We start from the raw sequence: 16,051 nt of genomic DNA, 5'->3' as shown, positions 1-16,051 counted from the left end.
TCTTCAGGGACAAGGACCCAGGTCAAGGGTGTGACTTTAGGGCCACTAACCTAGGCCAAGAATGTGCCTTCAGGGCCAGTGACACAGTCCCAGGGTGTACCTCTGGCACCAGTGACTGAAGCCCAGATGTGCCTTCAGGCCACACACCCAGGCCCAGGGTGCGCCTTCAGGGCAAAACCAGGTCCAGGGTGTGCCTTCAGTTGCAGTCAACCAGGCCCAGGGTGTGCCTTCAGTTGCAGTCAACCAGGCCCAGGGTGTGCCTTCGGGGCCAGTGACAGAAGCCCAGATGTGCCTTCAGGCCAGAAACCCAGGCCCAGTGTATGTCTTCAGGGCCAGTGACCCAGGCTAAGTGAGTTTCTTCAGAGTCAGTGGCCCAGGACAAGTATGTGTTCCAGGGCCAGTGATCCAGGCCCAGGCTGTGTCTTCAGGCCCAGTGACCCAGGCCCAGGGTGCTAATTCAGGGCCAGATTCCTAGATCAAGTGTGTGTCTTCAGGGCCAGTGACCAAGGCCAATTGTGTGTCTTCAGGGCCAGTGTCACAGGCCCAGTTTTGTCATCGGTGCCAGTGACCCAGATCCAGGGTATGCCTTCAGCTCTAGTGACCCAACTGCAGCGTGTGCCTTCTGCCCCAGTGATGCAGGCCCAGGGTGTGCCTTCAGCGCCAGTGACAAACGGCCAGGGTGTGGCTTCAGGACCAGTGACCCAGGTTCAGGGTGTGCCTTCAGCACAAATGACTCAGGGCCAGGGTATGTCTTCATGGCCACTGACCAAGGCCCAGGGTGTGTCTTTAGGGCCAGTGACCCAAGCCTAGTGTGTGTCTTCAGGACCAGTTACCCTGGTCCAGGGTATGACTTCAGGGCCAGTGACCCAGGCCAAGGGTGTGACTTTGGCACCAGTGACCAAAGCCCAGATGTGCCTCAAGCCAGACACCCAGGCCCAGGGTGTGTCTTCAAGGCCATTGACCTGGGCTAAGTGTGTTTCTTCAGGGCCAATGACACAGGCCCAGGGTGTGCCTTCTGCACCAGTCACCCAGGCCCAGGGTAAGGCTTCTGTGCCAGTGACCCAGGCCCAGGCTCTTTTTTCTGGGCCAGTGACCCACAACAAGTGTGTGTCTTCAGGGCCAGTGACTCAGACCAAGAGTGCATCTTCACGGTCAGTGACCCAGGCCCAGGGTTGCAACCAGTGCCAGTGATCCAGGCCCAGGGTATGCCCTCAGCCCCAGTGACACAAGCACAGCATGTCACTTCTGTGCCAGTGACCCAGGCCAAGTGTGTGTTCAGGGCCACTGACCCAAGCCAAGTGTGTGTGCTTCAGAGCCAGTGACCCAATCTAAGTGTGTTTCTTCAGGGTCACTGACCCAGGCCAAGGGTATGCGTGCAGCACCAGTGACATGGTCCCTCGGTGTTTCTTCTAGGAAAGTGACCGAGGCCCTGGGACTGCTTTCATGTCATGTCACACAGTCCCAGGGTGTGCCTTCAGGGGCAGTGACCCAGGCCCCCGGGTTCTTCTGAAGGCCAGTGATGCAGGCCCAGGGGATGGCTTCTCTGCCAGTGACCCAGGCCCAGGCTGTTTTTTTAGGGGACAATAACCCAAGCCAAGAGTGTGTCTTCAGGGCCAGTGACCAAGGCCAAGAGTGCGTCTTCTTGGCCAGTGACCCAGGCCCACGGGGTCTTCTCAAGACCAGTGACCTAGGGGATGGCTTCTGCACCAATGACCCAGGCCCAGGGTTGCCATCAGCGCCAGTGAACCCCGCCGCCCCCTCACCGGGTGGTCCCACGATCTTAAAGTCGCGGGTGAAGGTGTCCCAATGCCAGAAAGACCTTAGGTGGCACCTGGGAAGGACCTGGAAGGACTGCACGGGGCGGAGACCGACGCAAGGGGCCAGCAGGTAGCGCCAGAAAGCAGACAGGACTGTTGGGCGAGCCGGGCCCCTGGCGAGCCAGGCCGGGAGAGCGGAAAAGTTTCTCCCCAACTTCCCGACTCTGAGCTGGCGAGGGCGGGTGGGAGTGGCGTGCCCGGGCGCCGGGGCCGGGGCCGGCCGCCTTCGCCCGCGGGTTGCGTGGAGGGGGCGGCGAGCGGAGGCGAGGCCCGCGGGCCCTCTCCCTCCTCCACCTCCAAGCCCCGGGTACCCGGCCGCGGAGACGACTGCACAGCCGACCGCGCAGTAGCTTCTTCACCGGGAGTGAACTCCCGGGCTCTGCTCCTTCGTGGGCAGGGGCTCGGAGGGACTTCCGGTTTGCGAGCCGGGCGCGCGCGAGGGTAAACGGAAGTCGCGCGCGCGCGACCCGACGGCAAACCGGAAGTCTCGCGCGCGCCCGGCTCACAAACCGGAATCCCGTCGCGCCCCTCCCTGCGAAGGAGCAGGGCCTGGGAGTTCATTCCCGGTGAAGAAGCTACTGCGCGGTCGGCTGTGCAGTAGATTCCGCGGCCGGGTGTCCGGGGCTACGAGATGGAGGAGGGAGAGGGACCGCGGGTCTCGCCTGCGCTCGCCGCCCCCTCCACGCAACCCGCGGGCGGAGGCGGCCGGCCCGGCCCCGCAGCGCTAGGCCCCGGCGCCCGGACGCGCCACTCCCACCCGCCCCCGCCAGCTTAGAGTCGGGAAGTTGGGGAGAAACTTCTCCGCCCTCCCGGCGTGGCTCGCCAGGAGCCCGGCTCGCCCGATGGGCCTGTCTGCTTTCTGGCGCTACCTGCTGGCCCCCTGCGTCGGTCTCCGCCCCGTGCAGTCCTTCCAGGTCCCACTCAGGTGTCGCCTAAGGTCCTCTTAGCGTTGGGACACTCCGACCCGCGACTTTAAGGTCGTGGGACCACCCGGTGAGGGGGCGACGAGATTCACTGGCACTGATGGCAACCCTGGGCCTGGGTCACTGGTGGAGAAGCCATCCCCTCGGCCTGGGTCACTGGCACTGATTGTAACCCTGGGGCTGGGTTACTGGCCGTGAAGACGCACTCTTGGCCTTGGTCACTGGCCCTGAAGACACACACTTGGCTTAGGTCACTGGCCCTGAAAAAACAGCCTGGGCCTGGATCAGTGGCGCAGAAGCCATCCCCTGGGCCTGGGTCACTGCACTGATTAAACCCCTGGCCCTGGGTAACAGGCCGTGAAGACGCACTCTTGGCCTTGGTCACTGGCCCTAAAGACACACACTTGGCTTAGGTCACTGGCCGCGAGAAAAACAGCCTGGGCCTGGGTCACTGGTGCAGAGCCATCCCCTGGGCCTGCATCAGTGGCCTTGGGAAGACCCCGGGGACCTTGGTCAATGGCCCTGAAGACGCACTCCTCACCTTGGTCAGTGGCCCTAAAGACACACACTTGGCTGGGTCAGTGGCCCTAGAGACACATCCTTGGCTTGGGTCACTGGCCCCGAAAAAACTGCCTGGGCCTGGGTCAGTGGCGCAGAAGCCTTCCCCTGGGCCTGGATCACTGGCCTTGAGAAGAACCCAGGGGCCTGGGTCACTGCCCCTGAATGCACACCCTGGTACTGTGTGACCCTGAAGAAACACGCTTAGATTGGGTCACTGGCCCTGAAGACACACACTTGGCTTGGGTCAGTGGCCCTGAACACACACTTGGCCTGGGTCACTGGCACAGAAGTGACATGCTGTGCTTGTGTCACTGGGGCTGAGGGCATACCCTGGGCCTGGGTCACTGGCAATGATTGCAACCCTGAGGTTGGGTCCCTCGCTGTGAAGACACACTTCGTCTGGATCACTGGCCCTGATACACACTCTTGGCCTGGGTCACTGGCCCTTAAGATGAAGTCTTGGCCTTGGTCACTGGCCCTAAAGACATATGCTTGGCTTTGGTCAGTGGCCCTAGACACACACTTTTTGGCTTGGGTCACTGGCCTCGAAAAAACAGCCTGGGACTGGGTCACTGGTGGAGAAGCCATCCCCTCGGCCTGGGTCACTGGCACTGATTGCAACCCTGGGCCTGGGTCACACTGGCCATGAAGACGTACTCTTGGCCTGGGTCACTGGCCCTGATACATACGCTGGGCCTGGGTCACTGGCCGTGAAGACACACTTGTGGCCTTGGTCACTGGCCCTAAATATGCATACTAGGCTTTGGTCAGTTGTCCAAGTGACACACCTTTTGCTTCGGTCACTGGCCCCCAAAAAATAGCCTGGGTCTGTGTCACTGGTACAGAAACCATCCCCTGTGCCTGGGTCACTGGCCTTGAGAAGACCCCGGGGTCCTGGGTCACTGCCCCTGAAGGCACACCCTGGTACTGTGTGATATGACATGAAAGCAGTCCCAGGGCCTCAGTCACTTTTCTAGAAGGAACACCGAGGGACCATGTCACTGGTGCTGCATGAATACCCTTGGCCTGGGTCAGTGACCCTGAAGAAACACACTTAGACTGGGTCACTGGCTGTAAAGACACACACTTGGCTTGGGTCAGTGGCCCTGAACACCCACTTGGCCTGGGTCACTGGCACAGTAACACGATGTGCTTGTGTCACTGGGCTGAGGGTATACTCCGGGCCTGGGTCACTGGCACTGATTGCAAACCTGGACCTGGGTCACTGGCCATGAAGACACACTCTTGGCCTGGGTGACTGGGCCTGATACACATCCTGGGCCTGGGTCACTTGCCTTGAAGACATAGTCTTGGCTTTGGTCAATAGCCCTAAAGACACACACTTGGTTTTGTTCAGTGGCCCTAGAGACAAATCTTGGCTGGGTCACTGGCCCTGAAGACACACGCTTGGCTTTGGTCAGTGGATGTAGAGACACACTCTTGGTTTGGGTCACTGGCTCTGAGAAAACAGCCTGGGCCTTGATCACTGGTGCAAAAGCTATCCCCTGGGCCTGAGTCACTGGCCCTGATACACACCCTGGGCCTGGGTCAATGGCCTTGAAGACGCACTCTTGGCCTTGGTCACTGGCCCTAAAGATACGCACTTGGCTTAGGTCACTGGCCCCGAAAACACAGCCTGGGCCTGGGTCACTGGTGCAGAAGCCACCCCCCTGGGCCTGAGTCACTGCCCTGGAGAACACCCTGGAGGCCTGGGTCAGTGACCCATAAGGCATACCCTGGGACTGTGTAACTTGACATAAAAGCAGTCCCACGGCCTCGGTCACTTTCCTAAGAGGAATCTTGAGGGACTGTGTCACTGATGCTGTACGCACACCCTTGGCCTGGGTCAGTGACCCTGAAGAAACACACAGACTGGGTCAGTGGCCCTGAACACACACTTGGCCTGGGTCACAGGCACAGAAGTAACATGCCTTGTTTATGTCACTGGATCTGGGAGCACACCCCGGGTTTGGGTCACTGGCCCTGATATACACCCTGGGCCTGGGTCACTGGCCATGAAGACACACTTGTGGCCTTGGTCACTGGCCCTAAATACACATACTAGGCTTTGGTCAGTTGTCCAAGTGACACACTCTTGACTTGGGTCACTGGCCCCGAAAAAACAGCCTGGGCCTGGATCAATGGCGCAGAAGCCATACCCTGGGCCTGGGTCACTGGCACTGATTACACCCCTGGGCCTGGGTCTCTGGCCCTGAAGACATACCCTGGGTCTTGGTATCTGGCCTGAAGTCACATCTGGGCTTCGGTCACTGGCTCCAAAAGCACACCCTGGGCTTGGGTGACTGGCACTGACGTCAAACCCTGGACTTGCTTTGTGGTCCTGAAGGCACACCCTGGGCCTGGGTGTCTAGCTGAAAGCACATCTGGGCTTCAGTCACTGGCACTGAAGGCACACCCTGGGACTCTGTCACTGGCCCTTATGGCACATTCTTGGTCTGGATTAGTGGCTCTAAAGTCACACAGTTGATCTGGGTCCCTGGCCCTGAAGACACACACTTGTCGTGGGTCACTGGCCCTGAAAAAACACCCTGGGCCTGGGTCACTGTTGCAAAAGACATATCCTGGGCCTGGGTCATTTGTGCAGAAGGCACACTCTGGGTCTAGGTCACTGGCACTGAAGGCAAACCCTAGGTCACTGGCGCTGAGGGCACAACCTGGGCCTCGGCTTTTGTTAATGCCCACCCTGGGGTTGGGTCGCTTGCGTAGAAGTCAAATCCTTGGTCTGGGTCACTGGCTCAGAACACACATGATTTTCCTGGGTAAATGGCCCTGAAGTCCCACCCTGGGCCTGGGTGACTGGTGCTGAAGGTCCACCCTGGCCGTGAGTCATTGGTGCTGAAGGCACACCCTGGACCTGAGTCACTGGTAAAGAAGGCACACACTGGGCTCTGGTCACTAGCGCAGAAGGCACACCCTAGGCCTGGGTCGCTGACACTGAAGTCATATCATTTACCTAGGTCACTGGCCATGAATACACAGCCAGGGCCTGTGTCACTGGCCTTGAAGACACACCCTTGGCCTTGATCACTGGCCCTGGAGACACACACTTGGCCTGTGTCACTGGCCCTGAAGACACACCATTGGCCTGGGTCATGGGCCCTGAAGACACACAATGGGCCTGGGTCACCGTAACTGAGCGCACAACGGGGCCTAGGTCACTGGCGCTCAAAGCACGCTCTTGGCCTAGGTCATTGGTGCTCAAAGCACACCCTGATCCTGGGTCACTGGCCCTAAGGCAAAATCTGGGCCTGGGTCCCTGGCCCTGAAGACTCATACTTGGCCTGGGTCACCTGCCCCGGAAAAGCACCCTGGGCCTGGGTCACTGGCACAGAAGCTAAACCCTGGTCCTGGGTCACTGGTGCAGAAGGCACACCCTGGGTTTGCATCACTGGTTCTAAAGGCAAACCATGGTCTGGGTCACTGGCACTGAGAGCACAACCTCGGCCTCGGTCTTTGTCTGTGAACACCCACTGTGGGACTTGTTTACTGCCGTAGAAGTCACAGTCTTGGCCTGGGTCACTCACGCAGAACGCACATGTTTGTCATGGGTCAGTGGCCCTGAAGTCCCACCCTTAGCCTGGGTCAGTGACCAATAGGCACATGAAAAGAAGCTCAGTATCGGTGATTATCAGAGAAATGCAGATCAAAACTACATTGAGGTATCACCACACACGGGTGTGAATGTCCATCATTAAAAAGTCTACAAACCATAAATGCTGGAGAGGGTGTGGAGAAAAGGGAATCCTCCTGCACTGTTGGTGGGAATGTAGTTTGGTGCAGCCATTATGGGAAACAGTGTGGAAATTTCTTAAACAACTGAAATTAGAGTTACCCTATGATCCAGCAATCCCACTCCTGGGTATGTATTCAGAGGGAACTCCTAATCAAAAACATATATTCACCCCAATGTTCATAGCAGCACTATATACAATAGGCAAGACATGGAAGCAACCTAAATGTCCATCAACAGATGACTGGATAAAGAAGTTGTGATGTATTTATACAACGGAATACAACTCAGACATAAAAAGTTATAAAATAATGACATTTGCAGCAACATGGATGGACCTGGAGATTGTCATCCTATGTGTAAAGTAAGCCGGAAAGAGAAAGACAAAAACCATTGATATCATTTATATGTGGAATCTAAAATAATGACACAAATGAACTTATTTCCAAAAAGAAATAGACTCACAGAGATAGAACAAATTACCAGGAGGGAAAGGGGGTGAGAAGGGATAAATTGGGAGTTCACTGTTTGCATATACAAACTACTATATATAAAATAAACAACAATGTCCCACTGTATAGCACAGGGAACTATAGTCAATATCTTGTAATAGCCTATACTATAAAAAGAAGGTGAAAAGAATATATATAGGTATAACTGAAACACTATGCTGTACACCAGAAGTTAACACAGCATTGTAAACCGATTATACTTCAATTAAGAAAAAAATAGAGAGAGAGAAACTGAATTAGACCAAAGTCTTAACTGAGAACCATGCTCCTAGCTGATTCCCCAGAGGTAAAAGGTACCTCTCAGAACACATGTGATACCTGTGCCGGTGGGGGGGCACGTGCGCGCATGTCCATGAACAAGTCAAATTGTCCCAATAAACTGAGTCCTGTAGGATGGGCACACATTTCATTCGCCTTCAAGAAGTGTTTCTTGTATTAACTGAATCCTGGGGGGATGGGCGCCAGGGACAAATCTGGGGCTGGGTAGGCTATGGGTCAAACCACATGCCCACCAACGGAAGCTCCACCAACGGAAACTCGGCCAACGGAAGCTCGGCCAACGGAAGCTCCAACATCTGGGCACGAGCAGCTGGAGCTCCAACGGACTCCCTTGGAATTCCTCCAGGAAACTGTCAGGAGGGGTGGAGATGGCCGCTCCGTCCAGTGGCTGCTTTCCAATGTGGTGCCCTTCCTTGCGGAAAGTGGGCCTCAAACCCTCCAAGGTTGTGCTGGAGATGGAGGCAGGGCCTGGGCCAGACTCCGAGAGGAGCGGGTCGCAACTGCCCGAAGGGCCAGACCCGGAGCACGTCGTGGCCTCACGGCCGGAGAGTGAGAGTCCCCTGGGGTCAAGACAGCAATCTCTGCCAGCGACAGAGTCAGAAACCCAGCTGCTGGGGGGGCCCCGCTGCCACACCGACTGCCTGGAGGCGCCTCTCTCCCGGGCCTTCCGAAGGCTGGGGTGGGAGGTGGGCTCGCATCCCTGGATCTTCCTGCTGCTGCCTGTGATTCTAACGGCCATCCTGGGCACTGGCCTGATCTACCTGCCCGAGGGCAAAGAAAACCTCGAGGAGCATTACACCCCCATAGGGAGCCCGGCCAAGGCCGAGCGGCGCTTTGTGCAGAAGCACTTCATCGCCAAAGACCGTGACCACTTCTCTGTCTCCAGGCAGAGCACTGAGGCCAGTTACGCATCAATTCTAGTGGTCTCCAACAGCAACTCGCTGCTGGAACAAGACGTCCTTTCGGAAATCAGTCAGCTGGACGAGATGGTGCAGGCTTTGTCTTTGACCAACGAAAATGGAACCCAGATCCACTACCAACAGGTGTGTTCTTTGAACCAGGGCCACTGCGTGCCCTCCAACCCACTCCTGTTAGCCTGGAAAATGAACAGTAACCTCAACCTGAGAAACATCACCTTCCCCATCTATACGCTAGGCTATCAGATCCTCTACCTGGCCAACCTTCTTGGAGGAACGGTCTTAGGTGACAGTGTGGGACGGAGCCAGTTACTTCTGGAGGCCAAAGCCATGCGACTGCAGTACTATCTGAAAACCGACGACGCAGAGGATAACGAGCGCAGCAAGGCGTGGTTGATGCATTTCCTGCAGGAGTTCAGCAACATGGAAAAGAGTCTGGCCTTGAAGAAGATCCAGGTACCCAGCGCATGGGGGAGGGCCAGGAGAAGGGGGGAGGGGTAAGAAGACGTGTTCCAAGGACCATAGCAATAGCACTTTCTGATTATGTGATGGCGTCCTTGACCTGAAGCTGGCTGTGCTCTACTGTGACTGGTCCTTATAATAGCTTCCTAAAATAACACACTAAAGGATGCCACACATCTTAAGTCCTTGGTAACGTTCTGGTGGAAAACAGAAATCCTACATCCTCAAGGGCGGTCTGTCCAGTGCAGACACTGACCTTCAAGTTTAGTTTTGGGGCTTGGTTTCCTAGTCAGATTGCTTTGAAGTTCTTACGTTTGGTTAAAGTCTTTGCTGTTCCTGGGAGCCCCCTAACAATTGATTTGGAGTTCATTGGAATCAGGAAACAAATCTTTAAGCAAAAATTCCATGGTGTTGTTGAGAAAGATACCTGAGTATTTTTAAAGTAAATTACCACATAGTGCCACGCAGTTAGCTGTTCAGTAATTGTTGGGCTGGCAAATCTAATATGCTAGATAAGCCTGGTGAGAGTGAGACACCTACTGGAAAACCCAGTACCCAGGCCTTCTGAAATGACCCTTGTGCCATTAAAACAGTAAAAGATAACATCCTAATAGAAGTTCAGAAAAAGCCAAAATGTCTACAGTTACTAACGATTTCACAGGTTTATGTAAGATTCAGATTCTGTATATGTGGGAGTTTTAAACTTTAGATTTTTGAAAGAAACTTTGGAAAGCATGCCAGAGATTTGTGGGAGGAAGCAAGTCTTTCTTACTTTTATTCTAAAATCATAATCCACATATTTTGATTTTTTTTAAACTGAATTTTAACATTTCAGTCAAGAAGCTGGTGTTTCAATAGCGTTTTAAACTCACACACGAATATCGTACTTAGAAACTAACCTGAGTGCATTTCCATGGCAGGTGGTCTACTTTACGTCACTTTCTAGACAACTGGAATTTGAGGCAACTTCTAGGACAGTGATCCCTCTGTTTTACATGGCGTACCTTCTAATCGTACTATTTGCAATCACATCATGCTACAGGTAAAAATGCTTTTATTAGTTTTTTAAACTCTAACTCTAAAAATCATTTTATGGTTATATTAGTGTGTATATAATATATATATATCAAATATACCATTCTAAAAACTGTTTCTAAGTGTACGATTCAGTGGTGTTAATTACACTCACACTGTTGTGCAGCCATCACAACTATTTACAAATACTTTCTATCACCCTAAGCAGAAACTGTGACTTTGAAGCAATAGCCCCTCCATTGCCTCCCCCAAATCCTGCTTAACTTTTTTCTTTTTCTTTTTTTTTTTTTTTTGCAATTTGTAGCCACTTTTCTAGAGCCAACTTCTCCAGAAGAGGAGAATCTCAAATACCTTTTAGAAGGAGGCTCTCATACTTTTTGCTAGCCATGATAATATTGAGCCAGCTTTGAAATGCAGGAGCTATTTGCAATTGTGCTCATGGCCAACTGGAGTCAGGGGTGGGTGAGAAGATGACTGGATATGTTTGTACTTTCTTGCTGCTTGCCTTCCATTTGCTGCTGTATTCTATTTGCATTCCTCTGATGATCAGAGTGGGATTAACTGTCTGCAATGATTTACTGTATCTTTGTGGTTCTGAAACGCCATTCAGTGGATTAGTGCTTGGCTAGCTGCATAAGAATCCACCAGGCTAGTCTGGTCCAAGTACAGATGCACACTTTTCCTGTTCCCTCTTTATTTCTTTCTTCAGTTGGTCTGGGCTAGTACCTGAAAGTTACAGTTCTCTGGCAGTCGGATGTGGGAATTACTGTCTGAGAGGTTTCTGAATAGCTGTCCAAGTCAGGAATGTCAGGAATTGATGGCATTTCAGTATGGAAGCTATCACCACAAGTTCCATGATTTTTCCCTCCAAATTTACAGGTGTGACTGTGCACGAAACCAAATGTGGGTGGCAGCCTTTGGAGTGATTTCTGTCGCCTTGGCAGTGGTGAGCAGCTTCGGCCTGTTGTTGTTCAGTGGGGTGCCATTTGTGACCATAGTTGCAAATTCACCATTCCTTGTTCTAGGTGAGTAAAACAAAACATGAGGCTACACATTGTGTATGTGGGGGTGTGGGGTAGATAAAGGAAGGAGCTTGTGCTAGATCAAGCAAAATAATTACATTTAGGTAGTTTTACAGATCCAAAATGATGAAAGAAGAAAATCAAATGGAATTATGTGCCTTTAGAGTTGAAAAAAATCTAGTACCCCAAATGGAAAAATGCATACCAGGGACATAAATAGGCAGTCTACACACACACACACACACACACACACACACACACACACTCCAAAATACTAATCACTGAAAATACAGGGGGGAAAATGTGACCTCCCAATTAAGCAAGGGATGCAAATTAAGCCAAAAGTGAGACACCTTGTTTTCTTGTTAGATTAATGAATATCAGCAAGACTGAAGGACTTAAGGTTTAGGGATGGTTGTGTGCAGATGAACACTCATATTCTGCTGGGGGAAAATTGTAAGTTGGTACACTTTTTAAATCCAATTTTGAAACAAATCAAAAGACTTCAAAATTTGAAAGGAAATACCTTTGACCTGCCAACTCCACTTTTAGGAATTTGTTTGAATTATTGGACAAGTGCTCAAAAAGTAGAACAAGTGTGTTCATTTCAGTGTGATTGAGAATAGGAAAAAACAAAACCACCTCATCCCATATTGACATGGGACTGGTAGACTCAAACACAGCATTTTAAAGGTTTGGAATCCGATTCAGTCTTCAAAAAGAGATAAATATACAAGGGTAAATGAAAACTGCTGGTCATGAAACAAGATGTTTGAAACAGAGAGACACAGTTTTATGTGTATGTTTGTATAGAGAAAGTTCTGGCTGGACATGCGTAAAATATTAGCAAGGAGTATCCTGAAAGGTAGAATTACCGTTGTTTAATTTTTTTCTTTGTAATTTCCAGTACTTTCAGAATTTATTTTACAATAAGCATGAGAAGACAAAGGTGTTTATATTTTGGAAAGTAAGCAACTTGGAAGAAATAACATTTGGTTTCCTGGGGGAGATAGTAGAGGAAGTGTTACACTGGATATTCACGTTCCTAGTACATACTCACATTAAATTACTCAGTGTTCCCCACTGGCACAAATAACTATAGTTAAAGTATATATAATTGACTTAATATAAACCATTTTTGCATTGTCTGTGTATTCATAGAAGTATGAGGGTGTGTGTGTGTGTGAGGGGGTTTGATTTCAGCAATTCAAGCAAGGAATTTTTAATTTTTTCTAATTTTTGTTTTGTTTTGCTTTGTTTTAGGTGGGTAATTCATTCTATTTATTTATTTACTTACTTACTTACTTACTTACTTACTTACTTATTTATTTTAATGGAGGCACTGGGGACCTCATGCATGCTAAGCACACACACTACCACTGAGCGCTACCCTCCCCCTGACTTCCTGAATAATGTTCTGTACGTAATAAAACTGGTTTTAAAATACCTAATAAATATCAATGAGTTCATTTGTGGTGCTTAGTACTTCTGACTCTCTCTTCCCTTTTGTTCAGCTGAGTGCAACTGAAATCCACAAAGCTGGCAGCAGTGGGAATTTCAGGATGAAGCTTATGTCAGACTACGTAAACCTGTGTCAATGCAGACCCCTTGACCTTGATCACACACATAGAACACCTGAATTAGAGGCAAAGTGAAATTCCTGGTACCCTCCCATGTAATCCATAGGGAAAATCCCCTGAATTGAAATTAAGATGAGCATTTCAGTTCCAAGTATTGATCTTGTACCAACAGACACAGTAACAAAGGTGTATATGAGTCAAAGCAGCAGAAAGCTTGAGGGAGGTGAAATCTGTCTGCAACAGGCTCCTTCTGTCCTTTCTAATCTTGTCGACCTCCTTTCATAGCTTTCAGTGATGATTTCAAAGTCCTCAAATGTTGTCCTGCCCTCCTTATTCCAAAACCAATGATGACATCATTGTGGGAAAGGCTGATTACCTAACAGGCATTTAATGTGCGGTGGATTCTTAAGATTTACTTTGATACATACTTCTGATCCCAAGAGCACTTGCATTTTATTGAGATAATGCCTTCACCCGGGCAAGTGAATCCTGAATGACAGCAACATGGGTATCAAAAACGGGCTATCAGGATACTGCTTGTGTGTGTATAAACTATGTGGTACCTCTAAAATCATACCACATGAACAGCTAGATGCTAGCTGGAGAACAGATAAATACAGCTTATATTTTAAGCAACAGAATGTTGGTTTCATGTTAGTACATAAGAGTGAAATGGTTTAGGAGAGAAAATGGTCTCTCGACTATTCTAATGGAAGCAAATATACATTGCTGACCTCTAACACCAAGTCAGCCAGGTTCCCGCATTCATTAAAACACCCTAAGTGAAGACAAGAAGTACAGTACACTGTGCTGTGTGCAAACAGGAGTGTGAGCAAAGCAAAGCGTTATTACAGAGCAAGGAGAGAGAAATTCTCCTGTGGATTCAGAGAAAAAAGCCTCGGAGAAACTAGTGTCAAAACACAGACTGGGCAAGATCAGTTAAGACCTGAAGAGACGGACAAAGAAAGTGGTTTGAGTTGATCTGGTTAATTTTTAATGGATGTTAATATGTATGAAGGTGAAGTTTCTTTTTCTTAACAGGTGTTGGGGTCGATGACATGTTTATCATGATTTCTGCCTGGTGGAAGACCAACATCACGGATAGCATAAGAAAGCGGATGTCCGACGTCTATTCAGAAGTGGCAGTGTCCATTACAATCACCACTGTCACCAACGTCCTGGCCTTCTATACAGGGATTATGACCTCTTTCAGGTCCGTACAATACTTTTGCATCTACACGGGAACAACCCTATTCTTTTGTTATTTATATAACATCACCTGTTTTGGAGCATTTATGGCCCTGGATAGTAAAAGAAATGTGGTCTGTCTACACTGGTTGAAGAAGCCAGAAACTCCTGACCAAAAATATTCCTCATTAAAAAAGTGCTGTTGTTTCCCATACGGTTCTCTCCCAGATGAACATCAGACAGGTGCCCACCCAATGAGTCTGTTTTTTAGAGACTACTTTGGTCCTTTCCTCACCAGCACTGTGTCCAAGTGTTTTGTAGTGCTTATATACGTGTTGTATATTGTGAGCAGTATACTTGGGTGTTTCCAAGTGCAGGAAGGTTTAGACCTTCGGAATTTAGCAAGTGACGACTCCTACATCACACCATATTTCAATGTAGAAGAAGAGAATTTTTCAAGTTACGGTCCCAGAGTTATGGTTATCATTACTGAACCTCTTGACTACTGGGATAAAGATGCTAGGCAAAAGCTGGAAAAGTGTCTGGCAGATTTTGAAAACAGTGACTATGCAGATAGAAATCTTACAGAGTTTTGGTTACGAGACTATGTGCAATTTATGGACAGTCACCACCAAGATATAAATAATAAGAATTCTTTTATACACAATATTCCCAGTTTTGAATCAGATTTTCCACTTTTTATGTATGATATTAATATTACATCAGATGAAATCATTTGCTCCCGGGCCTTCATTCAGACCATGGGTATTTCTTCTTCAACCAATAAGAAGCTGATGTTACGCCAGTTCCGAGATTTGGCTGAAAAGTGTGAAATTCCCCTAATGGTGTATAACCAGGCATTCATATATTTTGATCAGTATGCTGCAATATTAGAAAACACGATTCAAAATGTAATTGTTGCATCAGCAGCCATGTTAATTGTTTCCTTATTGTTAATTCCACACCCTCTCTGTTGCTTGTGGGTAACTTTCTCTATTGCTTCTGTGATTGTGGGAGTAACAGGTTTCATGGCGTTCTGGAATGTCAACCTTGACTCCATATCCATGATTAATCTTGTCATTTGTATAGGGTTTTCTTTTGATTTTTCTGCGCACATTTCCTACGCATTTGTTTCCAGTTCAAAGCCCTCAGTAAACCAAAAAACCATCGAGGCATTGTATCTGCTAGGCTACCCCGTGTTACAAAGTGCAGTTTCAACAATAATAGGGGTGTGTGTCTTATCTGCAGCTAAAGCATACGTCTTCAGGACATTTTTTAAGATTATGCTTCTTGTTATGGTATTTGGAGCTGCTCATGGCCTAATTTTTATTCCGGTATTCCTAACCTTTTTTTTTTAAGTTCGTTTGAATAGCCACTAACAAATCAAAGACCAATTACGGAATTATTGCCCCAATCCAATCTGATAAAAATGCACTATTAAAAATAGTTTATAAACTAAAAACAAAGGCATGTTGCCTTGGCTTGGAAATCCCATTTTAAGATATCATTTAAAACATCCTGAGAAAAATTAGCTAGTCTTACATTGCAATATGTTTACAAATTACAAACTGTTGTCATCTTTATTATGGTCTATACAAGGCATAAGGTATAACTTTCCGATTATTATTTCCTGCTATTTCATCGTTAGAAGCTTATGTCTGGAATACAGATATTTTATGTATTACACTATATAAATGGAATATTATTTTCATTGTACTTCCTATATACATTCGTGTGTAAAAGTGCAACTGATTACTATTCATTCTCCCAGTCTGAGGTTTTTCTGTGCATTTTCTTTTTTTTATCATTCATTAAAAATCTGTATAAATGATTAATGCTAATGATAATCATTATCATCATCATCATCATGTCTGACTTTGGGACTTCTCAGTGCCTTACACTTGCTCATCAGGACATCAGGTGCTAAGGATTTTCTTGTGTGGGTGGGTTCAGTTAAGCCCCAAAGTCCAAATAAATTTAAATCAACAGAACTCCAGATTAAAC

General features: G+C 49.0%; 1 protein-coding gene across 1 annotated transcript; it reads left to right on the top strand.

The window, feature by feature from the left end:
* The first annotated feature begins 6,671 nt into the window (after positions 1-6,671).
* PTCHD3 (patched domain containing 3) lies at positions 6,672-15,820 on the top strand. The gene is made up of 4 exons (XM_006208911.3): positions 6,672-9,216; positions 10,143-10,264; positions 11,137-11,282; positions 13,901-15,820. Exons 1-4 carry the CDS (start codon positions 8,212-8,214, stop codon positions 15,403-15,405), a joined length of 2,778 nt encoding a protein of 925 aa, XP_006208973.2. The 5' UTR covers positions 6,672-8,211; the 3' UTR covers positions 15,406-15,820.
* Positions 15,821-16,051: the final 231 nt, after the last annotated feature.

This window comes from Vicugna pacos, chromosome 35, assembly GCF_048564905.1.
Source record: "Vicugna pacos chromosome 35, VicPac4, whole genome shotgun sequence".
Lineage (NCBI taxonomy): Eukaryota > Metazoa > Chordata > Mammalia > Artiodactyla > Camelidae > Vicugna > Vicugna pacos.
This window is presented reverse-complemented; position numbering and strand designations above follow the sequence as displayed.

Excerpts from the sequence above, each read along its gene's own strand:
- PTCHD3 (XM_006208911.3), top strand. The coding sequence starts at position 8,212 with ATGGCCGCTCCGTCCAGTGGCTGCTTTCCAATGTGGTGCCCTTCCTTG. Across the intron at positions 9,217-10,142 it reads TGGCCTTGAAGAAGATCCAG|GTGGTCTACTTTACGTCACT; the intron begins GTACCCAGCGCA and ends TTTCCATGGCAG. Across the intron at positions 10,265-11,136 it reads GCAATCACATCATGCTACAG|GTGTGACTGTGCACGAAACC; the intron begins GTAAAAATGCTT and ends CCAAATTTACAG.